The 23358-nt window shown below is 54.6% G+C and overlaps 4 protein-coding genes across 11 annotated transcripts in view; 1 reads left to right on the forward strand and 3 right to left on the reverse strand.

Annotated features, from left to right (window-relative positions):
- Window positions 1-5265, forward strand: part of FRMD4B (FERM domain containing 4B) — a 155325-nt gene extending 150060 nt beyond the window's left edge. For 6 of the 8 annotated variants that reach the window (XM_064156258.1, XM_064156256.1, XM_064156257.1 and 3 more), the window contains one exon: window positions 348-2154. In XM_064156258.1, coding sequence (XP_064012328.1) covers window positions 348-468 — 121 coding nt within the window. In that variant the 3' untranslated portion in view covers window positions 469-2154. Of the gene's footprint in view, window positions 1-347; window positions 2155-3625; window positions 3743-5025 lie in introns of those variants that run through there. The other 2 variants (XM_064156261.1, XM_064156262.1) reach the window with 2 other exon arrangements.
- Window positions 5266-6881: 1616 nt separating this feature from the next.
- Window positions 6882-10204, reverse strand: LOC135182552 (antigen-presenting glycoprotein CD1d-like). Its single transcript, XM_064156785.1, has 5 exons — window positions 10186-10204; window positions 9259-9516; window positions 7872-8153; window positions 7484-7768; window positions 6882-7204 (listed from the first exon to the last, which is right to left on the reverse strand). Exons 1-5 carry the CDS (start codon window positions 10202-10204, stop codon window positions 7089-7091), a joined length of 960 nt encoding a protein of 319 aa, XP_064012855.1. The 3' UTR covers window positions 6882-7088.
- A 4210-nt stretch (window positions 10205-14414) lies between these two features.
- Window positions 14415-17306, reverse strand: LOC135182555 (antigen-presenting glycoprotein CD1d-like). Its single transcript, XM_064156789.1, has 5 exons — window positions 17036-17306; window positions 16600-16881; window positions 16212-16496; window positions 16009-16105; window positions 14415-14958 (listed from the first exon to the last, which is right to left on the reverse strand). The coding sequence occupies exons 1-5, from the start codon at window positions 17304-17306 to the stop codon at window positions 14931-14933; spliced, it is 963 nt and encodes a 320-aa protein (XP_064012859.1). The 3' UTR covers window positions 14415-14930.
- Window positions 17307-21450: 4144 nt separating this feature from the next.
- On the reverse strand, window positions 21451-22771 carry LOC135182558 (T-cell surface glycoprotein CD1e, membrane-associated-like). Its single transcript, XM_064156793.1, has 4 exons — window positions 22501-22771; window positions 22063-22344; window positions 21674-21958; window positions 21451-21567 (listed from the first exon to the last, which is right to left on the reverse strand). The coding sequence occupies exons 1-4, from the start codon at window positions 22769-22771 to the stop codon at window positions 21467-21469; spliced, it is 939 nt and encodes a 312-aa protein (XP_064012863.1). The 3' UTR covers window positions 21451-21466.
- Window positions 22772-23358: the final 587 nt, after the last annotated feature.

Below are 23358 nucleotides of genomic sequence, written 5' to 3' on the forward strand. Positions count from 1 at the left end.
AAGGCCAGGTGGGATGAGGCCTTGAGCAGCCTGTTCTAGTGGGAGGTGTCCCTGCCTATGGCAGGATGTTGGAACTGGATGATCTTTGAGGTCCTGTCCAACCTAAACCATTCTGTGCTTCTAGAAGAGTCAATACAGCGAAGGCCAGGCAGACACTGCCATGTCTTTGTTTGTGTCCTTGTGTTCGTGTGTCTCAGCAGAACAAATGGGTAATACAACCATCACCTTATTTTCTTTTCACAGCCAATAATCTAATTTCTCTCATTAAAATGTTCCAATTAGCCTGAAACCAGCACAGGCAAGACCCTCTGCTCTTACTGATCCCTGATGCCATGTCTCTGTTACAGAGGGTATGCAGAGACAAGCCAGCTGGGCGGCGACGAGGAGAGCCAGTTGGAAGAAGACTTGCACAGCAATGAGCAGAGGTTGTTTTGGCACGAGGATTCGAAGCCTGGGACGCTCGTGTAGACCGCCTGCAGCCCCATGTCTGTACCCTTGCGTGCCTTGCACAGGACGCTGTGACTCCGAGGCGGACCTCGGGTGGAACTTGCAAAGGGATCAAGAAAAGGAAGCAGGCTGTTCTGCTGGGGAAGGTTAAATTCAGCATTAAGAGGGACTGCAGCAAAATTACAACGTCTAAGCCCTGGATGGCGTTGGTTTTTTTTCTGAATCCAGATAGCCTACAAGAGCAAGCCCGAGCCCTGGTTTAATCTATGACAAGATGCAGCACTTGGTTGAAGTATTTATACTTAACAAGCACTTTTTTGGAAGATTGGAAGGTGTCAAAGGCAAACCTCAAGAGAAAAAAATTAATGTGAAAAGGAGACTCTTAATGGAAAGCCCAGAATTTCTAGGAGCACAATTCTGACGTCTGAAAGAAGAAGAAATGAGAATTTATTCTGCCATGGCTTATGATGATCAGGAAGGACTTTCATAAGCTTATGAAGGATAGATGCTGTGTGTGTGAGTGAGGCAAAGAGTGACTTAAGCAGTATTGGAACATTACTTGAAGGAAGGCTGGATCTTTATCTTATTTTGTTTTTTATTATGGAGGTTTGATTGAGTGTCTCTGGTTTCAGGGTGTTGTTAAAGAGTGTTTGTTAGCACCACAAGCAAGCTCTGGAAAGAAAGGGATTTGCCGACACAATACGTTGTGTAAAACTGTAGGTGGTTGTGCGTTTCTGGAAACAGAAGCAGTAAACTCTGAATTCTCTTTTGCTTGAAAAAGTGTAATTAATAACCTCCCATTTAACGACCTTTCCATGGTACAACTCCACTATGCGGAGGAGTAGGCAAATTTTCACGGTGGCTGCAGAGAGACCCCCGTTCATCGGGCAGCGATTGCGTTTTGCTGTGCCACAGGGCATCGAGGATCCGCAGAGGGCAGCTCCAGCAGTCCCAGGGCAAACAGTTTGATTGTCATGGCCAGTATTTTAAGGTGGATGCAGACACAAACAGCCAAGTGGGTGCCTTAAAGCGAGGGGCATTAGGATTGTACGGCGAGCCGCCTGAACCGCCAGGTGCGTTGCAAAGTCACTAAGCGACAGAAGAGCGTTTTCACAAGACCATTTGTGTGGGCGAAAAGAAAAGAAAGTGCAACTGCAGCCTTGATCTGAGAGGGATAAACCTACCTCACATCATCCATCTGTGGGAACAAATTGGCATGGGTCATCTTGTGTGCTGCCCAACGACTCGTTCGCGTACGGTGAAAGCTGCCTCGGTTCTCAGCTGTACTGTGCTTCAGGATTCCATAAATGGTGCTCGTTTGTTTCTTTTCTACACAGGATTAGTTAATTCCTTGTTCATATTGTGAATAGAAAAGTTTCTGATAAACTTTTTTGGACCTTTTTTTTTATTTTAACCAATCTTCCAGAGCATGTAATATATACAGAAGGACACACTTGTTAAGCTGGTACTTAGTGGTTTGTATTATTAGAGTCAAGATTTGGAATTAAAGAAGAGGAAAAAAAATTAAGGGACAAAACCAAACCCACCCACCAAAACAAAAAGTAACTTATTTCCCTGGGTTTTGCATATTTGTATAGCCTTCTAGAAATCTGAAAGCTCTTTTTTGCTTATTCTTTTACTACTTCTGAATTTTTTTAGACCTATTATTTTGTATAGGTCAATAAACTAAAAAGTGTGCTACCAAAACCGCCTCGGCCTTCCTTCTCTTTCTGCTTGAGGGCTTGGGAAGGTGCTCACTCTGGTATTTGCAGGCTTGTAAAGTAAGAGAGTACATCACTGTGGTCTGATTTCTTCTGGCATGCAGAGGGTCCATGGTCTTTAGAATCATAGAATCAACCAGGTTGGAAGAGACCTCCAAGATTGTCCAGTCCAACCTATCCCCCAGCCCTATCCAGTCAACTAGACCATGGCACCAAGTGCCATGAGGGAAGCTTGTGCCAGGGCAGTTCAGACCCTCCTTTATCTGAGGTAGCTGAGGGTGTTCAAGCTGGAGAAGAGGAAGCTGAGGGGAGACTTCAGCACTCCCTATAACTACCTGAAGGGAGGTCAGAGCAAGGAGGGGGCAGCCTCTTCTCCTTGGTAGCAAGAGATAGGACTAGAAGAAATAGAGTCAGGTTGAGGTCCTATGCCTGGAGGTGTTTAAGGCCAGGCTGGATGAGGCTTGAGACAGCCTGATCTAGGGTAGGGTGTCCCTGCCCATGGCAGGAGGGTTGGAACTAGATGATCCTTGTGGTCCCTTCCAATCTTGACTGCTTCTATGAATTGTAGAATGGTTTAGGTTGGAAGGGACATCAAAGCCCATCCAGTTCCAATGTCCATCCTTTTCCATTTCTCCAAGTAGGTTTTGAGAGTTGTTCACCAGTAGTTCATCCATTGAGCTGTGCTGACTGCTGTTCAAACACGTGGGTGTTTGGAGTGGGAAGCTGAGTGGTTCAAAGTCCAGTGCCTTACCCAGAACTAATGGAGCTGGTGCAGGCTGGTGGTTAGTTATCAGCACTCTGAAAGCCCTTCATTTACAGAAGGAAATGAGGTGTGTGAGAAAGTCTCTGTCACGTTCAAAGCATTGTTTGCATTCCTTTATTTTAATGTCGTAGCCACTGAGGTTTGTATTGGCTTTTCCATTAACTTTTGGGGCTTATCTCGGGCTAACTCATCTCTGTTGGCACAGTGTTGGCACTCAACCTGGCCTCCTGCTTGCTCTGGCAAGACCTAGACAATTTTGGATGATGCTGTTGAGAAGATGGGCATTTGGATGGAGGATGGTTTGTTGTATCTGGGGATACTGGGCATAAAACCTCTAAGGCCAGAGTTTAGTCTGATGGCAGTTTCCAGCAAGCAAAAGCTGAGGAGGAGCTGATGGCCTCTCGTGTGTTTCTCCACATGCCTGACCCTGCACGAGTTGTGCTCTTAGAGATTTCTGTGAAAGGTGGAAGTACAAAGTGAAGGAGGAAGCCCAGAAGCTGAGAATAAGACCCAACTTCTCATTCTCAGATGTTGTCTGGGACCAGTAGCTGAGGCACTGCGGTCAGTGTTGGGTGACACAGGGAAGGAGAGGGGAGGGCACAATGTTCCTGTGGAGCTGGTGGTACTGTGCAGCTTGTGCAACACCTGAGTTTTGCCAGCTGTTCCCCAGGACCCTTAACCTTTCTCTTTGCAGACCTCAGGCCTCCTTGGTTGCACTGCATCTGTGGAGCACTGTTCTGACGTGTGTGTGACTGCTGACAGAGCCAGCTCTGTATAACGCAGCAAAGAGGTAATACAGACATGCTTGTAATTATTATCCTGCTTATTCACAGCCGAGGTACAAATTACCTCTGCTTTGTTTGAATTCCTACCTCGTTTATGTTCTCTGCTGTTCGACCCCAGCCCTTCTTCCTCGGCAGGATCGCTGAGGCCATCTGGTGACTGATCAGCGGCAAGCAGGAGAGGAGCTTCCCTGCCTCCTGTACTTGGGAATCCTTGAGGAAGGGACCTCAAAGATCATCCAGTTCCAACCCCCCACCATAGGCAGGGACACCTCCCACTAAAGCAGGTTGCTCAAGGCCTCATCCAAACCTGGCCTTGAACAACTTCAGGGAGGGAGCAGCCACAGCCTCCCTGGGCAACCTGTGCCAGTGTCTCGCCACCCTCACTGTAAAATCTTCCTCCTACCATCCAGTTTAAATCTCCCCTCTGCCAGTTTGAACCCATTACCCTCGTCCTGTCATTACATGACCTTGTAAATATCCAATCCCTCCCCAGCCTTCCTGTAGCCCACTTCAGATACTGGAAGGCCACTCCAAAGTCTCCTCAAAGCCTTCTCTTCTCCAGGCTGGAGAGCCCTAATTCTCATAGCCTGTCATCACAGCAGAACTGCTGCAGCCCTCTGAGCATCTTTGTGGCCTCCTCTACACTCCAACAGTTCCATGTCCTTGTTGTGCTGGGGGCTCCAGAGCTGCACACAGTGCTCCAGGTGGGGTCTCAGGAGAGCAGGGTAAAGGGGTAGAATCCAATCCCCTCCCTTGCCCTGCTGACACTTTTGCTGCAGCCCAGCACACAGCTGCTGTCTGGGCTGCACTCACACTGCTGGCTCATGTTGAGCTTTCCCCCCTCGCAGTTAGGAGAAATATTTAGAACTTTGTATTTATGATGCAGAACAAAGGTGAGAGGTCAAAACCATGAAATCCCAACATAAAATACCCACAGACTCCCAGGGTCCAGCATCACAAACATCTCTCTTTAGAAGGTGAAACATGCTGCTGGCTCCATGAGAGTGCTGAGGGGAAATAAGCCCCACATAAACCCTACGTAATGGAGCATTTCTGAGTGCTTTTTAGTTGATGGATGAAGAAGAAAACCCAGCCCTTGCCAGGAATCCTTAAAAAGGCATTAGGGCACTGTGCTAAAATAAGCTGTGCCTGATGGTTTTCATTGCTGTCTGCTTTTTCTCTGCTGTTTTGAGCAGCAACACTCAGATGTGGGAGGACAAATGTTGAAAGACAACGAATGTTTAGAAGTCACTCAAGTATACTTACAGGAAACTTACTGGCCAAGACATATGTGGTTTGACTCTTGCAGGGTTCTGCTGACTTCTCATTTGTGATCTAGGACTCAGTCGGCTGAAATGTGAGCAATGTTGCTGCAGAATTTTGCATGGAACAAGGCTGTGTGGCTCCTGGATGGGTAAGAAGCCTGCATCATGTCCCAGCCAAGCCCAAAATGTTACGGCAGGGGGGTTGGAACTAGATGATCTTTAAGGTCCTCTCCAAGACAAACGATCCTATGATAAGAGCTGAAGTCTTGCTCCATCTTCTGGACTTTGGGGATTAGTGCAGGAGAGCTGCATCCGCAAGCAGCCTTTGCTTCGGTGGAGAAGCTCTCAGTCACAGGATCACAGGATGACAGGGGTTGGAAGGGACCCAAAGAGATCGAGTCCAACCCCCCTGCCAGAGCAGGACCATACACTCTAGCTCAGGTCACAGAGGAATGCATCCAGACAGGCCTTGAGAGTCTCCAGAGAAGGAGACTCCACAACCTCTCTGGGGAGCCTGTTCCAGTACTCTGGGACCCTTGCAGTAAAGAAGTTCCCCCTTGTGTTGAGCTGGAACCTCCTGTGCTGCAGCTTCCATCCACTGCTCCTTGTCCTATCCCAGGGAGCAGTGAGCAGAGCCTGTCCCCCCCTCCTGACCCTCAGATGTTTACAAACATTTATTAAAAACCCTCTCAGTCTTCTCCAGACTAAAAAGCTCCAAGTCCCTCAGCCTCTCCTCTCCTCATCAGGCAGTGCTCCAGTCCCCTAATCATCCTCATAGCCTTCCACTGGACCTCCTCCAGCAGATCCCTGTGCCCCCTCCCTACTTTATCCTTTCCCATTCATTTTTATCCCCATTTTACTCCATCTTATCACACCTTTGCCTTCTTCACCTGTCCTTCATCCTTATTTTCCCTGTTTTCTCCTCATTTCTCCCCTTTCTTCTCCCTGTTTGACCACATTTTTCCCAACTTCTTTTTTTCTTATCTTCATCCCCTTTTCTCCCCCCAGCCGTGGGGGCACAACTGGAAGCCTTGGCTGCCCACCCCCCAGCCCTGGCCAGGGCTCCTGCGGGACTTTCAGCATGGCACCACCTTGGCTAACTGCTGGGGTCCCGTGAAGGTTTCCTGTGGCAGGGGTCTCAGGCCTTCCCTCGTGTCTCCCCAGCCCCGTGACCACGAACACGGGGAGTGGCAAGGCAGAGGAGCGTGGCGCTCAGCACCGGGACGGGCCCTACACAGGCAGGGGCCCCACAAAGGCAGGGCCCTAGAGGGTGTGCGGGTGGGGCCGGGCAGCACTGAGGCATGTCCTGCGTGCGCCTTCCCTCCCCCGCCCGCTGCCTGCTCAGGGCGCAGACGCTGCTGAAGCGCCGTTTGGTTCCGGACAGGCTCCTGCAGCTGGGCGCGGCCCCCGCACCCGCGAGCACGACCCCGCGCCTTCGGCCGCACACGAGCGCGCAGTGCCGCGCGGAACGAGCGCGCAGTGCCGGGCGGCAGCAACGGGGGCCAGGCCGGGCTGCGGCTGCCCGGTCCCGCCGTGGCCTGAACCCCGTTATGGGTGCACCCCGCGGCCCCTCGCCTGCCCCGCTGCGGCCCCGGCTGCCCTGCGGCGCGGAGCGGGAAGCAGCATCGGCGCGGCCGGCATTTGCGAGCCTGGCCGCAGGACGAGGCAGGCGTTTGGGCTGGAGAAGCGCTGTGAGACCATGGAGTCCAACCGTTCTGCAGCTGGGGCTGCCCTGGCTCTGCAGATTTGAGAGCCCTCCCGGTCACGTCCCAGGGCTGGAGGCTGCATCCAAGGACACGCTATTGATGTTGGGGGTCTGTCGCGACATTGCACCCTGAGATGAGGAGCATGGGCAGGGCCCTGCACTGCACCAGGGCTCTTGCCATCTGTCCCGGGAGCCATGCGGTACCACACACGAGGCTGCTAACCAGTGGTTTATTACCAGGGAGATGTGAGTGGCTGTTGTGGTCCCCGGTGCCTTCCTGACGCGGTGTGCACTGTGCTCTCAGCGCCTCCAAGGGAGAAGGAGGTCAGGGAGACTGGACGAGGCAGCCCCGGCCAGCTGTCCCCTGCCCACCACAGCCTGCAGCCAATGGAGCTGGTGCACCTAGGTGAGGAGACTTCCCCTGCGTCTGCAGTGCCAGATGGCCCCAGCAAGGGCTGCAGCAACAGCCAGCAGCACTGCGATGGTAATGCCGACGCTGAGAGCTACCTTGGTGTTGCCTGGAGGAGAGAGAGGAGTTGTAGGCAGGTAAGAGGTCATGGCTGGAGCTGCCGTCAAAGCCCAACCCCACATCGTCCAGATACCTGCACGGGGTCAGAAGTCTGCACCCTGTATCCCATCCCCATGGCATCCCTGGCCCCAAGCCCTGCAATCAGCACCACCTCTGAGTGCCCTAAGAAACACAAGCAGAGGCTGCCGTGAGCTTTGCCAGCGTTGCTGCATGCTGTGGGGCAGGGCAGCTGAGGAACCCCATCCCTGTCTTGGCAGGTGGCACCTACCCCAGGGGACGAGGAGGCTGCGGGTGCCCAGGCTGCGATGGCGCACGCGGCAGGCGTAGCTGTGCCCGTCGCGGGGGGTGACGGCCAGGATGCTGCGCAGCTGGTAGGTGAGGTCGGCGTTGGGCAGGATGCTGCTGGTGCTGAGCGCTGGGCCCGGTGGCACCTCCTGGCCATCCCGCAGCCAGGCCACGCTGATGGGCCGTGGGTAGAAGCCGGTGACGCGGCAAACCAGCAGCAGCTGGGCTGGGCTGGGCGTGCGGGCAAAGACTGTAGCCACAGGCAGTTCTGGGGGGAGAAAGCAAGGGGGCAAGGGGAGCCCTGCTGGGCACCGTTTGGTCACAGTGTGGTTGGGTTTGGATTGGCCATGCCAGGGTCAGGGTGGTCTCACCTTGTCTCTCCAGAGCTGTTGTCCCACACTCAATAAATTTCTTCATGTAGTTAACACAAGTGATATTGAGAAGGTACTGCAGGGTTGAAGAGAAGCCAGTCAGGTTGTTGAACTGCCTTTCAACTTGCCCTGCCAGCTCATATTCATGCTGCTCCTCCCAGAGTCTGCTGTCCGCATCAAAGCTGAGGAAGTTGTGGGCGTCGTAGGCAAGTTGGAAGAAATTGGTATAGGAGCCATTGGGATACAAGTCGCAGCCAGCTGCACCTTGAAGCACAAAGGGATCTGTGGGGGGGGGGGGGGGGGGGGGCAATGAGCATCATGAGTGCAGCTCAGGCTGGAGGAGCTAGGACAGAATAATGCTGTGCCAAAGTGTAAACTGGGAGAGGAGTGGCTGGAAAGCAGCCTTGCAGAAAGGTATGGAGGGATACCAGTCAACAGCAAGCCTAAGGCAAGTCAGCAGTGTGCCCTGGCAGTCTAGATGGCAAACTGTATGCTGTGGGGCATCAAACACAGCATCCCCTAGCTGGGCAAAGGAGGTGATTGTTCTGCTGTATTCAGCATTGGTGCAGCCTCACCTGGGCCCCCACCATTGAAGGAGATGAATGTCCTCCAGTGTGTCTAGAGTAGAGCAACAAAGCTGGTGAAAGGGTTGAACAGTCTGTCCTGTGAGGGGCAGCTGGGCACACTGTTTGTCCAGTGTGGAGCAAAGGGAGGCTGAAGGGCTAGCTGACTGCTCTCTACAACTTCCTGAGCAGGGCGTGTGGAGAGGGAGGGGCCAGTCTCATCTCCTTGGGATCCAGGGGCATGATGCCTGCAAAGTTCAAAGCCGTGTCGGGGCAGTTTCAGACCTGACACTAGGAAGCTTTTTTTTAAAGAGGTGGTCAGTGCCCCAGGACTGTCAGTGTTTAACACACCTCTGGACAGTGCCCTTAATAATTTACTTTAGGTCTGTTCTGTTCTTGTTCTGTTCCATTCTACTCTTTATTCGCTCTGCCAGCCGCCCTGCCCTTGAGTCACCAGTGTGTGGAGACAGGTCCTTGTTCTGTGTCCCACCACACAGACTTGAGTGGAGAGGTCCCTTTCACCTGCTCTACCTTCTCAGATGGTTTCTCAGGTGAGATTAGTGGCACCCAGAGAGCAACCATGGGGTGTGATGTAAGAGCACAATGTGGAGCTAAATGCAGTGAACATTTCTGCTGCAGCCCAGTATAGTCCTATGTGATCCCTGCCCAGGACAGGGTGGTTTGTGGGTCTTGGTGCTGCAGGGTGAAGCCCATTCCCTGCCCTCCTGGGAGCCTCAGTTTCTGAAAGCTGGTGGTGGTAGATCTGAGATCCTTATCACAACTGCCTGCCTTGAGTGAGGAACTGCTGAGCACTTGGTACTCACAGGGTGCCTGGTACAGCTCGACGTGACCATGCAGGGCCAGGATTATGTTGTGAATGTAGACTCTGAACAGATTTTGCAAGTTCTCCCACTCTGCTTCAGGCAGGGCTCCGTAGACCCATGGGTGCAAGTAGATGAAGTTCCAGGTATGTTTCTGCAGGATACCAATGATTATGTCTTCTAGGAAGGCCCAGGCTGAAGTGTCCACAAAGCTGGCATTGTGGAAGAAGAAGGTTTGGAAAACGTGGAGTTTATAAGAGCCTGTGGGAAGAGAGGAGTGAGGAAGTGGTATTGAGGCTTATGATGTTGACAGAGGAGGTCAGAGCGTTACAGCCCCAGTGCTGGTGGGTGGCCCTGGGAGGAAAGGTGTCCCTGGGGACAGGCAGGGCACGCTGGGGCAGAGAGGCAGGATGGGGGAAATCCCATAGGTTCACGCAGTCTGCAGTTTCCTTCCACAGCCTCCTTGAGCCTCTCTCTGTTTCTCTGGGTGTTTTGACCATTCACTGCCCCAGTAGTGATCAGGGCAGAGTGAAGCCTGCCTCGGAGCAGTGAGTGCCTGCAGAACACACAGCCCTGGGGTACAGGACTGTTGTGCTGTGAGGGGCTGAGAACCTCTGCAGCCCACCGGCACCCTGCAGGAGAAGAGTGTCTTTGGGGACACTCCAAGGTGTCTGTAGGGGCCCTTTGCCTCTTGACTGTTCAGGCATCTGAACACCAGCACCTGTAGTGCTGGGCTGGGCAGGATAGTGTGAGGCAAGTAACCCTGAGCATGTGAGCAGGGATGCTGCACATTTGGGTACTGTGGGATGGGGAGCTGCCCTTTGATGATGAGGGCAGTGTCCTGTCTGTACCCACCCTCTGCTGTCTCTGTGGAGTCCTGCAATGCAGGGATTGGAATAGATGGAGGCGAGCTGGGTAAGATCCACTTACCTTCTCGATCTGCCAACATCCCAGGGAGGAGAAGGAAGAGGAGGAGCAGGCAGGGGGGCTGCATGATGCCAGTGGCAAGCGTGCAGGAACAAATGTAGCAAGAGGAGGAAGGGGCCGCAGAAGTCATGGGGTGGCCCTGGTAGCCAATGAGGCTGATGCTGTGGTTTTGAGGAGGGCCTAGCCAGGTGTGCTCCCCAGGGTGAAGTGGTGTGGGTGGTGAAGGGCTGTGCTGGAGTGCTCTGGCCTGTGGCTGCATGTGCCAGAGGAACTTCGGTGGGTGAAAACTTATCCCATGTCAAGGAATTGGAGGTGTCTCTTGGGTCCTCCCTTCCCCTTCGTTCCCCATTGAAATGGTTCAGATGTCTCCATCTCTCCCCGATGTATGGCCCTCTCTCCCCTCCTTCTCTCCCCTCTCCTCCATTCAGTAGCCCTTATTGGTCTGGCCCCAGGTTGTCACTGCCCTTCTGCCACGGATAGACAGCGGCCACAGACACATCAAGACGTGGGAGAGGTTGGTGGAGGAATTGTTTCTCCTGACATGCCAAGAGAGCTTGGCCAGTGTCCAGGAAAACCAAGAGTCTTCCTGGCTACAATGTGGTGACTCTGCAGTGCACTGAGGGGACCTCATGAGGAGGAAGGAGAGTGAGAACCACAAGAGCCACATGTGGCTGGAAAATCTTGTTTAACGTGGTGGTATTCCAGAGCAACCCCCTGCCAGCATTGATGGGACATGAGATAAGCAGTGAGGACCAGCAGCAAGGGAACTTGTTTGCTTGGGCAAGCATCTAAGCCTCATCACCTTTACTACAAAGCAGGTACCTGTGAGCCCACTGTGGGCTAGGGACTGCACCTCTGCAGAACTGCTGCAACCTCTGGCCCAACCCAACTGCCCATAAACCTGAGAGCAGATAGCAGCAGGGAGACCTCACCTGTTCTTCCTCCACCCAGCATCCTGGCAGAAGCTGTGGCCACAAGGAGCAGCACTGTGGTTGCACTACAGGCAATGGCTGGAGCCAAACTGTGATTCTCTGGGATAAGGAGAGAAGGCAATGGCCATGTGAGTGTGTCAGCAGCAGGCAGGAGATGCCCCTTGCAGTGGCTGCTACCTGCACTCTGTGCCCCGTCTGCATGGGTGGCACCTCCCTGCTGGTGAGGGGCTTGCTGACCAGTTCTGCAAGAGGGGATGGCTACCAGGGCTCCCAGCCCTGGGAATTGTGCTGGGAATTGAGCTTGTCCACATTACCCCCAGCTGTGGCCTGATGGGCCTGGGATCAGTGGAAGTGGATGCTCCAGTTGGCAGGATGAAGCACAAGGATGTGTATGTCCATCCTGCAGCTGTGTGAACAGTGCTCAGGGGCTCCAACTCTCCTGTAAGTGCTCCCAGGAGAAGGCCTGAGGACTGAGCTACAGCCCAGCACACTTCTTTCCTTTCTACCATCTCTGATGGGGAGCCCTGTTGCCTTCATCAAGTGCCTCTTGGAGGTGGGAACAGGCATGGTGGGGGCATTCCCTCGCTACAACCCCGTTGTCACCAGTGCCCAGTGCAGAGCTGACAGTGGGCAGATTTAGTTCCACAATGTCCCTCCACCCGCTGCTCCTCCCCAGCTGTCACATGCACCTCCCCTGACGCTACAGTTCCTCTTCCCCTTTCTTATGGGTACCCCTGGGGACAAAGGCAGAACCAAAACCACAGCCAAGGGAAGTTTGAGGCGGAGTGCCCCTGTAACCTCCAAACACCAAACCCCCTCCCTTCCGTGGAAGCTGTCCCACAGAGAAGTATGGACACTGCAGTGGCCTGATAGGCACAGAAATTCACCTGGGCATCACCCAGGGGATGTCTACCCTTGTAGGATTCTAGTCCAGCTCTGCTACCACAATGTCCACATCGCTCCCAGCTGGGCCAGCAGGGCTGGGGTGAAGCTTTCTGAACAGGTTGAGTGTTTAGCTGGCAGCATGGCAAAACATAACCGTGAGACAAGTGAGGCCAGGCAGTCCTTGTGTCCTCACATTTGTCCTCACGTTTCCTCTAAGCTGACTGTTGGTCCCTTCCTGCTGACTGAGATGTCCCTTGCAGCTGAGTAGTTGATAGGAGAGCAGCAGGCACTTGGCTTGTGTTCAGCCTGCTCCAAATTTTCTCTAGCTGTCTCCCACTGTCACAGTGGACCAAAAGTTCTGCTTTAGCTCTTCCTTACCTCCATGAATGCTCTTGCCTTCATATATTTCTTGGGGTTTTGCACTGTTTGTCTTGCTGTAACAAAGATCACAACTTCTTCCTTCTAGATATTGTGACTTCTTTAGGTCAGCAAATGATCACAGCAGGCAAGAAAGACCATTCGTTCACCAGTGGTTCTCACAGTTGCCTTAGGTTCTCATTGTCCCTCCCCAGCTGAAGTTCTACTCAAGTGATACAGACCCAAAGGTAAAATTAATCCTTGCAGTCCCCACCTCATGTGTGGGTTGTAACTCAGCCAGTGCCAGAGCTGGACGGGGTGGAAAGGGCTGCAGTGCCTCTAGGTGTTGCATTATGTGTTTGGGCACCAGCACCTCCTGGGTTAAGCCAAATGCCTGAAGAGAGCTCTCCAAACACCTAGGGGGGTGTGTGCATGTTGCTGTAGGATCCCTTGGGATGTCATGCATGTGACCAGCTTTTCTTAACAGGTTTGCTCACCTGCTGCATCTGCTCTCCAGATTTGGTGGATAAGTTTCATCCTGACACATCCCCTGAGTGCTGCAGGTGCTCCATTCCATTCAGGGAACACTCTGCCACGCTGCAAGGCTGGGCACTTTAGCAGAAGTTAAAGGTCCTTGCTTTGCAGTTTGTCCTCAGACATCAGAGGGGCTGGGTGCAGCTGAGCATAACTCCTGAGGGGTGCCCGATTGGCTCTTTAGTGTGACTCAGTGTTCTCAGGAATGGAATTAAGACTCAAGTGGAGCCAAGTGCCAACCACTGCGTTTAACAGCAACAGCGACCAGGGTGATGCGGTCTGCAACCACACGAGCAGAGATAACACGAACACGAGTGGGGGCAGCAGCAGGACAGCAGCTCTGTGGGGTGCTGGTAGAGCTCTCCCGGGCTGGCAGCAGCTCACAGGGTCCCCAGCTGCAGCAGTCCTCCACAGTTGATGCAGGTTCTAAAAGCAGCTCAGCTCCCAGCAGCCCTCGACAGACTCGGCTCAGCAGTTCTCTAGCAGGTTCTGAGAGCCTTAACGGATTGCCCCTGGCAGCCACAGCAGAGTTGCCCTAGCAGCCATGGCAGCAGCCCCAGGCCAGCAGATGGCTTAGCAGCCTGCTCCCTGCAGCAGCTTCCCGCAGCCTCCAGCAGCCGATTCCATCTCCTCCAGCGCGCAGCTGCCAGAGCTTCGCAGTGCAGCCAGAAGCAGCCTGGCTGGCAGTGCCCTGCGTGCCCACTGCCTCGCTGGGCAGTCTGCAGGGGCCGGGAGGCCCTCGGCCCCCTCGGGGGACTGATGCCAGGCTCCCTGTGTCAAACGACTCTCCCAACCATGGTAAGCCAAATCTAGGCATGGATTTCTGTCTCTTACTTTGTCCCATGTGTGCTGTCGGTGCTCAGGCTGTGCTCTCTACCCTCGACGTGAGTCCTGCCCGCAGCTGAAAGGTTCTTCTGCCTCCCCTTGCGGCGAGGCCCCTGCGCCCCGCGGTGCTGTCTGGTGACTGTCAGGGAGATTCAGCCCTGCCCACATCACTGCGGTTCAGAGGGTTTGGCCAGGGAAGCACCAGTCCTGAAGACCGTGGCCACAGGCCAGATGTGTTTTGTTCTGACTCAGCCGTTGGCTGGCTGGCACAGGGCTGCCAGAGTCTTCTCCTCTGCCAGAAAGCTGTCCTGTGACAACAAACCTTTTGAAGCCACATGTCCAAGCATGTGGTTCAGTGGAAGCAAGAACTGAACTCTCCAAGTGCCTCTCAGCTGTGCTGTCTCCAGGGGGAGATTTGCTTCCTTTCCTCCTCCGCTGGGAGGCTTGGGGCACTTTACCCCTGTGTGTGCACAGCTGCTCCTTTCCAGGAGATACCTCAGAGCGTGTTTGTGTGTGCACAAGCACAGCTGCTTTGTTGTGTTCCCTGCTTTGGGACTTGCTGCCTCAGCAGCAGCAGGGCACTGATGCTCCAGCTTCCCTTTGGAACTGCTCGGAGCCTCTCTGAGCCCATTCCAATCTGGAGAAAAAGCAACAATGCAAAGGCTTTAATTTCTTTTTGCACACATCTGCAGCTCACACAAGTTCCATCAGAGGTTCCCTGTTAGCACCTTGCTCAGCAGCTTGTTTCTGTTAGTCTGTGTGGAACAGTTCAGCCTCAGCACAAGTATTTCTCAGTAGGGTTAGTAAGAGCAGCTTCTAGGAGCCATGCTGGAAAGCGACAGCAGAAGGCCACAGCTTAGCAGGTAACAGATATGTCCTTGTACCAGAAGCAGGGGAAAGTGCCCCTGGGCATGTGGGTGCCCTGGGGAGCCTCAGTGGGTGCATGGGGCAATGCCCCCAGGTTAGATGTGCAAGGAGTGAGAAGCTCTCAGAGCTGCATCCTGCTCTGCTTAGCAAATCAAAGTGGGTCAGGAGCTCCTCACATTTGGTCTCTACATCTCGCAGTCGACTTCATCTCACACTCTGCAGTGCCCAGAGTTTTCTGAAAGCAGAAGAATGGTGATTTTTGTGTCCCCCTGAGGGAGGTAGAACAAACTGGAGGCTGCTGGTTCCCTTAGGTCACTAAGCTTCTTTGCTCAGGATGGAATTCCTGGACTAAGATTCCTCCATCTGCTGGGGCTTCCTGGAATGAGAAAGGAACAGCTCATGTGTGCTCCGTGGAAGAGACCTTGTGAGGGTGGAGGCAGCAGCTGAGAGAGCCTGAAAAAGAGCTTTGCTACTAATTGCAGCAATCCCCTGGGCATGACTTCCAAGTTTCCATATGACACAAGCTGAGTGGTGCTGTTGATATGCCAGAGGGACATGATTGACAATCTGGAGCGGTAGGCCCAGGTGAACCTCATGAGGTGTAAGGAGAGCAAGTGCAGGGTGCTGCACCTGTTCTGGAGCAATGCTCACTGTCAGTAGAGGCTGGGGGAGGAGGCAATAGAAAGCAGCCCTGAGGACAAAGACTTGAGGGGTACTTACTGAGGGGTGAGAATCTGGGCATGAGCCAACAACAGGCACTTGCAGCCCAGAAGACCAATGGTAGCCTGGACTGCATGCAAACAATGTGGCCAGAGATGGAGAGAGTGGATTCTGCCCCTCTGCTCTGCTCTACTCTGCTGATACCTCATCTGAGTGCTGCATCCTGCTCTGGAGCCCTCAGCAAAGGAAGGAAATGGATCTGATGGAGAAGGTCCCGAGGAGGACACAAAAATGATCAGGACATCTGATCTGATTTGATCCTACTTTGCTAGGAGGACAGGCTGAGGGAGATGGGGGTGTTCAGCCAGGAGAAGGGAAGGCAGCAGGGAATCTAAAAGCCACCTTCCAGTACCTGAAGGGGCTACAAGAAAGATGCAGAGAGACTATTTGCAAAGGCCTGCAGTGACAGGTTAGGGGGCAATGGCTTCAAACTAGAGCAGAGCAGATTTAGATTGGATGTGAGGAACGAGTTCTGCACCATGAGGGTAGTGGAACACCAGAACAGATTGTCCAGGGAAGTGGTTGGAGCCCAATCCCTGCAGATATTCCAGGTGAGGCTGGACAGGTCTCTGAGTAACCTGATCTAGCTGAGAGTTCCACTGCTGACTGCAGAGGTCCCTTCCAACCCAGACCATTCTGTGATTTTATGATTCCCTACACTCTCCTCCTCTCCCACTGCTGCTCCAAGGGACAGAAAGGACCTCACCTGCATCTCTGCACCCAGAGCACCACGATGACAGCCATGGCCACAGCTGCCAGCAGCCCGGCCCCGAGCCCTGCAATCAGCACCACCTCTGAGTGCCCTAAGAAACACAAGCAGAGGCTGCCGTGAGCTTTGCCAGCGTTGCTGCATGCCGTGGGGCAGGGCAGCTGAGGAACCCCATCCCTGTCTTGGCAGGTGGCACCTACCCCAGGGGACGAGGAGGCTGCGGGTGCCCAGGCTGCGATGGCGCACGCGGCAGGCGTAGCTGTGCCCGTCGCGGGGGCTCACGGCCAGGATGCTGCGCAGCTGGTAGGTGAGGTCGGCGTTGGGCAGGATGCTGCTGGTGCTGAGCGCTGGGCCCGGTGGCACCTCCTGGCCATCCCGCAGCCAGGCCACGCTGATGGGCCGTGGGTAGAAGCCGGTGACGCGGCAAACCAGCAGCAGCTGGGCTGGGCTGGGCGTGCGGGCAAAGACTGTAGCCACGGGCAGTTCTGGGGGGAGAAAGCAAGGGGGCAAGGGGAGCCCTGCTGGGCACCGTTTGGTCACAGTGTGGTTGGGTTTGGATTGGCCATGCCAGGGTCAGGGTGGTCTCACCTTGTCTCTCCAGAGCTGCCTGCCCATGGCGCAGCAGCAGCTCCATGTCATCAACGCAGGTCTCATTGAAGAGCACCTCCGCCAGCTCACTCAGGGAAGTGTAGTTCCGCAGGACACCCAGGAAGTACCAGGATATGTTGGTGTCTTGGGAGGGGATCCAGGTGCCATTGTCTAGATCGAGGCTGAGGATGCCTTGGCCATTGTAAGCAAAATAGAAAAAGGCCCGGGAGGTCCTGTTGGGGTAGATCTCGCAGCCTGCCCTACACTGGACCACGAAGGGGTCTGGGGGCAGAGAGCAGAGCAAGGCTGTGTGAGAGGCTTGCACTTGTCCTGTGGGCATGGTCAGCATCTTCTGTGCAGCACTTGCATTGCTGACTCCTTCACGAATTCCCAGGTGCTATGCAGAGGGAGGAAGCAGAGATTAGCAGGTACTCACAGGGCACACCGTTCTCTGTGGCACCCTCATTGATCACATAGGTCACTTTCTGCAAATAGATTTTGAGCATCTCCTCTTTAACTTTCCAGTCACCAGGGGGCAGGGCTGCATGTACCCAGGGCTGGTAGATGTGGATGTTCCAGTTGTGTTTATCAAGAGAACCGAGCTCAATGTCTTCCAGAAAGCACAGCCCCTCTGTGCCCATAAACGAGCTGTTTTGGAAGGTAGAAATCTGGAGCAGCCGGAGAGTGATGCTCCCTGTAGGAGACATGGATTGACTGGAAGAGATGGGAGTGGGATGAGAGGGCTGGGGAGAGTGGAGGGGCTGGGAAATGATGGGTCCTTGGAGTTGCAGGGACCTGTGGGCAGCACCTTGGCAGCACCAGTTCCCATGCCCTGCACTCACCTGTGATGGCTACATCCCTTCTGGGCTGGAGGCATGGAACAAGGAACTATGAGGAGGCAAATGCCCAAGGCAGCAAGGGAGTAGGATGCTCCTTGTCTCTGGGATTCCGAAAAGGCATGGGAGGTGATGTGGGTGATTCAGGGCTCTCACTTACCTTCCAGTTCTGCCCACGTTCCAGAGAGGCTGAGGAGAAGGCAGTAGTGAAAGGGCTGCATGGTGCCACCTGTCAGACCCCAGTCCTTCAGCAGTGGGTGCAGCAAGAGGAGGAAGGCACTGTGAGGGAGGTGGCCACATGCTTCTGCTCAAAGTGGCAGTGCCTGGGCAGCTCGACTGGGACTAGTGGCCCTGGCAGCCAATGAGGCTGGCACTGAGGTTTCAGGGAGGGCCCCATGGTTTCTGCCTGGGGTAGGCTGCTCTGGGGCATCTTGAGTGTGGCTGCAAGTGCTGAGGGAATTTGAGTGGAAGCAAGGCCACCCCACCAGCTGCAGGAGGAGTCAATCACAACTGTGGCAGCATCATGATAATGAAGGCAGTGAGGGTGACCCAAGCCCTCTTTTCTATCCCCACTACAGATGGAAGTGCCACCTGGCCATCGGTCACATCCGTCAGATTCACATGCACGCAGACTGTTCACTGGCCCTACAACTCTTTGTCACCTCCCAGCCTTTAAGCAGAAAAGCACCCCAAGCTGTTAAAGCTCAAAACAATTGTACTCTGTTGGGTTTGGCTGAGCTGGAGTTAATTCTCCCCAGAGCATCTTTCATAGTGTTGTGTTTTGCTGTGATGCAGTTTTATGGCTGGACGAGAATGATAACATCAAGAGCCACAGAGATGCACACCTGATGCCTGAAGAGAGCTCTCCAAACACCTAGGGGGGTGTGTGCATGTTGCTGTAGGATCCCTTGGGATGTCATGCGTGTGACCAGCTTTTCTTAACAGGTTTGCTCACCTGCTGCATCTGCTCTCCAGATTTGGTGGATAAGCTTCATCCTGACACATCCCCTGAGTGCTGCAGGTGCTCCATTCCATTCAGGGAACACGCTGCCACGCTGCACGGGTGGGCACTTTAGCAGAAGTTAAAGGTCCTTGCTTTGCAGCTTGTCCTCAGACATCAGAGGGGCTGGGTGCAGCTGAGCATAACTCCTGAGGGGTGCCCGATTGGCTCTTTAGTGTGACTCAGTGTTCTCAGGAATGGAATTAAGACTCAAGTGGAGCCAAGTGCCAACCACTGCGTTTAACAGCAACAGCAACCAGGGTGATGCGGTCTGCAACCACACGAGCAGAGGTAACACGAACACGAGTGGGGGCAGCAGCAGGACAGCAGCTCTGTGGGGTGCTGGTAGAGCTCTCCTGGGCTGGCAGCAGCTCACAGGGTCCCCAGCTGCAGCAGTCCTCCACAGTTGATGCAGGTTCTAAAAGCAGCTCAGCTCCCAGCAGCCCTCGACAGACTCGGCTCAGCAGTTCTCTAGCAGGTTCTGAGAGCCTTAACGGATTGCCCCTGGCAGCCACAGCAGAGTTGCCCTAGCAGCCATGGCAGCAGCCCCAGGCCAGCAGATGGCTTAGCAGCCTGCTCCCTGCAGCAGCTTCCCGCAGCCTCCAGCAGCCGATTCCATCTCCTCCAGCGCGCAGCTGCCAGAGCTTCGCAGTGCAGCCAGAAGCAGCCTGGCTGGCAGTGCCCTGCGTGCCCACTGCCTCGCTGGGCAGTCTGCAGGGGCCGGGAGGCCCTCGGCCCCCTCGGGGGACTGATGCCAGGCTCCCTGTGTCAAACGACTCTCCCAACCATGGTAAGCCAAATCTAGGCATGGATTTCTGTCTCTTACTTTGTCCCATGTGTGCTGTCGGTGCTCAGGCTGTGCTCTCTACCCTCGACGTGAGTCCTGCCCGCAGCTGAAAGGTTCTTCTGCCTCCCCTTGCGGCGAGGCCCCTGCGCCCCGCGGTGCTGTCTGGTGACTGTCAGGGAGATTCAGCCCTGCCCACATCACTGCGGTTCAGAGGGTTTGGCCAGGGAAGCACCAGTCCTGAAGACCGTGGCCACAGGCCAGATGTGTTTTGTTCTGACTCAGCCGTTGGCTGGCTGGCACAGGGCTGCCAGAGTCTTCTCCTCTGCCAGCAAGCTGTCCTGTGACAACAAACCTTTTGAAGCCACATGTCCAAGCATGTGGTTCAGTGGAAGCAAGAACTGAACTCTCCAAGTGCCTATCAGCTGTGCTGTCTCCAGGGGGAGATTTGCTTCCTTTCCTCCTCCGCTGGGAGGCTTGGGGCACTTTACCCCTGTGTGTGCACAGCTGCTCCTTTCCAGGAGATACCTCAGAGCGTGTTTGTGTGTGCACAAGCACAGCTGCTTTGTTGTGTTCCCTGCTTTGGGACTTGCTGCCTCAGCAGCAGCAGGGCAGTGATGCTCCAGCTTCCCTTTGGAACTGCTCAGAGCCTCTCTGAGCCCATTCCAATCTGAAGAAAAAGCAAAAATGCAAAGGCTTTTAATTTCTTTTTGCACACATCTGCAGCTCACACAAGTTCCATCAGAGGTTCTGTGTTAGCACCTTGCTCAGCAGCTTGTTTCTGTTAGTCTGTGTGGAACAGTTCAGCCTCAGCACAAGTATTTCTCAGTAGGGTTAGTAAGAGCAGCTTCTGGGAGCCATGCTGGAAAGTGACAGCAGAAGGCCACAGCTTAGCAGGTAACAGATGTGTCCTTGTACCAGAAGCAGGGGAAAGTGCCCCTGGGCATTTGGGTGCCCTGAGGAACCTGAGTGGGTGCATGGGGCAATGCCCTCAGGTAAGATGTGCAAGGAGTGAGAAGCTCTCAGACCTGCATCCTGCTCTGCTTAGCAAATCAAAGTGGGTCAGGAGCTCCTCACATTGTGTGTCTAAACCTCGCAGTCGACTTCATCTCACACTCTGCAGTGCCCAGAGTTTTCTGAAAGCAGAAGAATGGTGATTTTTGTGTCCCCCTGAGGGAGGTAGAACAAACTGGGGGCTGCTGGTTCCCTTTTGTCCTAAGCTTCTTTGCTCAGGATGGAATTCCTGGACTCGGATTCCTCCATCTGCTGGGGCTTCCTGGAATGAGAAAGGAACAGCTCATGTGTGCTCCGTGGAAGAGACCTTGTGAGGGTGGAGGCAGCAGCTGAGAGAGCCTGAAAAGGAGCTTTGATACTAATTGCAGCAATCCCCTGGGCATGACCTCCAAGTTTTCATAAGACACAAGCTGAGTGGTGCTGTTGATATGCCAGAGGGACATGATTGACAATCTGGAGTGGTAGGCCCAGGTGAACCTCATGAGGTGTAAGGAGAGCAAGTGCAGGGTGCTGCACCTGTTCTGGAGCAATGCTCACTGTCAGTAGAGGCTGGGGGAAGAGGCAATGGAAAGGAAAAGACTTGAGGGGTGCTGATGGATGCTGAGGCATGAGCTAACAATGGGCACTTGCAGCCCAGAAGACCAATGGCAGCCTGGGCCTCATGCAAACAATATGGTCAGAGATGAGAGAGTGGAATCTGCCCCTCTGCTCTGCTGAGATCTTACCTGGAGTGCTGTGTCCAGCACTGGGGCCCTCAACAAAGGAAGGACATGGATGTGATGGAGAAGGTACAAAAGAGGCCATGAAATGATCAGGACACTGGAGCAGCTCTGCTAGGAGGACAGGCTGAGGGAGCTGGGAATGTTCAGCCTGGACAAGGTAAGTATCCAGGGACCTAACAGCTGCCTTCCAGTACCTGAAGGGCTACAAGAAGGCTGCAGACAGACTGTTTACAAAGGCCTCCAGGGACAGGATAGGGGGCAATGGCTTCAAACTAGAGCAGAGCAGCACCATTAGCATAGTGGAACACTGGAACAAGTTTTCCAGGGAGGTGGCTGGGGCTCAATCCCTGCAGATATTCCAGGTGAGGCTGGACAGGTCTCTGAGTAACCTGATCTAGCTGAGGATGCCCCTGCTGATGGCAAAGGTCCCTTCCAACCCAGACCATTCTGTGATTCTATGATTCTCTACTCTCCTCCTCCCCCACTGCTGCTCCAAGGGACAGAAAGGACCTCACCTGCGTCTCCGCACCCAGAGCACCACGATGACAGCCATGGCCACAGCTGCCAGCAGCCCGGCCCCGAGCCCTGCAATCAGCACCACCTCTGAGTGCCCTAAGAAACACAAGCAGAGGCTGCCGTGAGCTTTGCCAGCGTTGCTGCATGCCGTGGGGCAGGGCAGCTGAGGAACCCCATCCCTGTCTTGGCAGGTGGCACCTACCCCAGGGGACGAGGAGGCTGCGGGTGCCCAGGCTGCGATGGCGCACGCGGCAGGCGTAGCTGTGCCCGTCGCGGGGGGTGACGGCCAGGATGCTGCGCAGCTGGTAGGTGAGGTCGGCGTTGGGCAGGATGCTGCTGGTGCTGAGCGCTGGGCCCGGTGGCACCTCCTGGCCATCGCGCAGCCAGGCCACGCTGATGGGCCGTGGGTAGAAGCCGGTGACGCGGCAAACCAGCAGCAGCTGGGCTGGGCTGGGCGTGCGGGCAAAGACTGTAGCCACGGGCAGTTCTGGGGGGAGAAAGCAAGGGGGTAAGGGGAGCCCTGCTGGGGCACCATTTGGTCACAGTGTGGTTGGGTTTGGATTGGCCATGCCAGGGTCAGGGTGGTCTCACCTTGTCTCTCCAGAGCTGCCTGCCCATAGTGCATCATCACCTGCAGGTCATCGATGCAGCTCTCATTGAAGAGCACCTCCAGCATCTCGCTCAGGGCAGTGTAGTTCTGCAGCACATCCAGGACGTACTGCGATATGTTGGTGTCTTGGGAGGGGATCCAGGTGTGATTGTCTAGATCGAAGCTGAGGAGGTCTTGGCCATTGTAAGCTGCATAGATGAAGGCCCGGGAGGTCCTGTTGGGGTAGATTTCGCAGCCTGCCCTACATTGGGCCACGAAGGGGTCTGGAGGGGCAGAGAGCAGAGCAAGGCTGTGTGAGAGGCTTGCACTTGTCCTGTGGGCATGGTCAGCATCTTCTGTGCAGCACTTGCATTGCTGGCTCCTTCACCACTTCCCAGGTGCTATGCAGAGGGAGGAAGCAGAGATCAGCAGGTACTCACAGGGCACACCGTTCTCTGTGGCACCCTCATTGATCAGGTGGGTGAATTTATGCAAATAGATCTTGATCATGTCCTCGAGGGCTTTCCAGTCACCACGGGGCAGGGCTGCATGCACCCAGGGCTGGTAGAAGCGGATGTTCCAGTTGTGTTTATCAAGAGAAGCAACCTCAATGTCTTCCAAGAAGCCCAGCCCTTCTGTGTCCACAAACGAGCTGTTTTGGAAGGTAGAAGTATGGAGCAGCCGGAGAGTGACGCTCCCTGTAGGAGACATGGATTGACTGGAAGAGATGGGAGTGGGGTGAGAGGGCTGGGGAGAGTAGAGGGGCTGGGAAATGATGGGTCCTTGGAGTTGCAGGGACCTGTGGGCAGCACCTTGGCAGCACCAGTTCCCATGCCCTGCACTCACCTGTGATGGCTACATCCCTTTTGGGCTGGAGGCATGGAACAAGGAACGATGAGGAGGCAAATGCCCAAGGCAGCAAGGGAGTAGGATGCCCCTTGCCTCTGGAATGCCACAGAGGCATGGGAGGTGATGTGAGTGAATCAGGACTCTCACTTACCTTCCAGTTCTGCCCACGTTCCAGAGAGGCTGAGGAGAAGGAGAAGGCAGCAGTGCAAGGGCTGCATGGTGCCACCTGTCAGACCCCAGTCCTTCAGCAGTGGGTGCAGCAAGAGGAGGAAGGCACTGTGAGGGAGGTGGCCACATGCTTCTGCTCAAAGTGGCAGTGCTTAGGCAGCTCGACTGGGACTAGTGGCCCTGGCAGCCAATGAGGCTGGCACTGAGGTTTCAGGGAGGGCCCCATGGTTTCTGCCTGGGGTAGGCTGCACTGGGACATCTTGAGTGTGGCTGCAAGTGCT

Source organism: Pogoniulus pusillus, chromosome 16, assembly GCF_015220805.1.
Source record: "Pogoniulus pusillus isolate bPogPus1 chromosome 16, bPogPus1.pri, whole genome shotgun sequence".
Lineage (NCBI taxonomy): Eukaryota > Metazoa > Chordata > Aves > Piciformes > Lybiidae > Pogoniulus > Pogoniulus pusillus.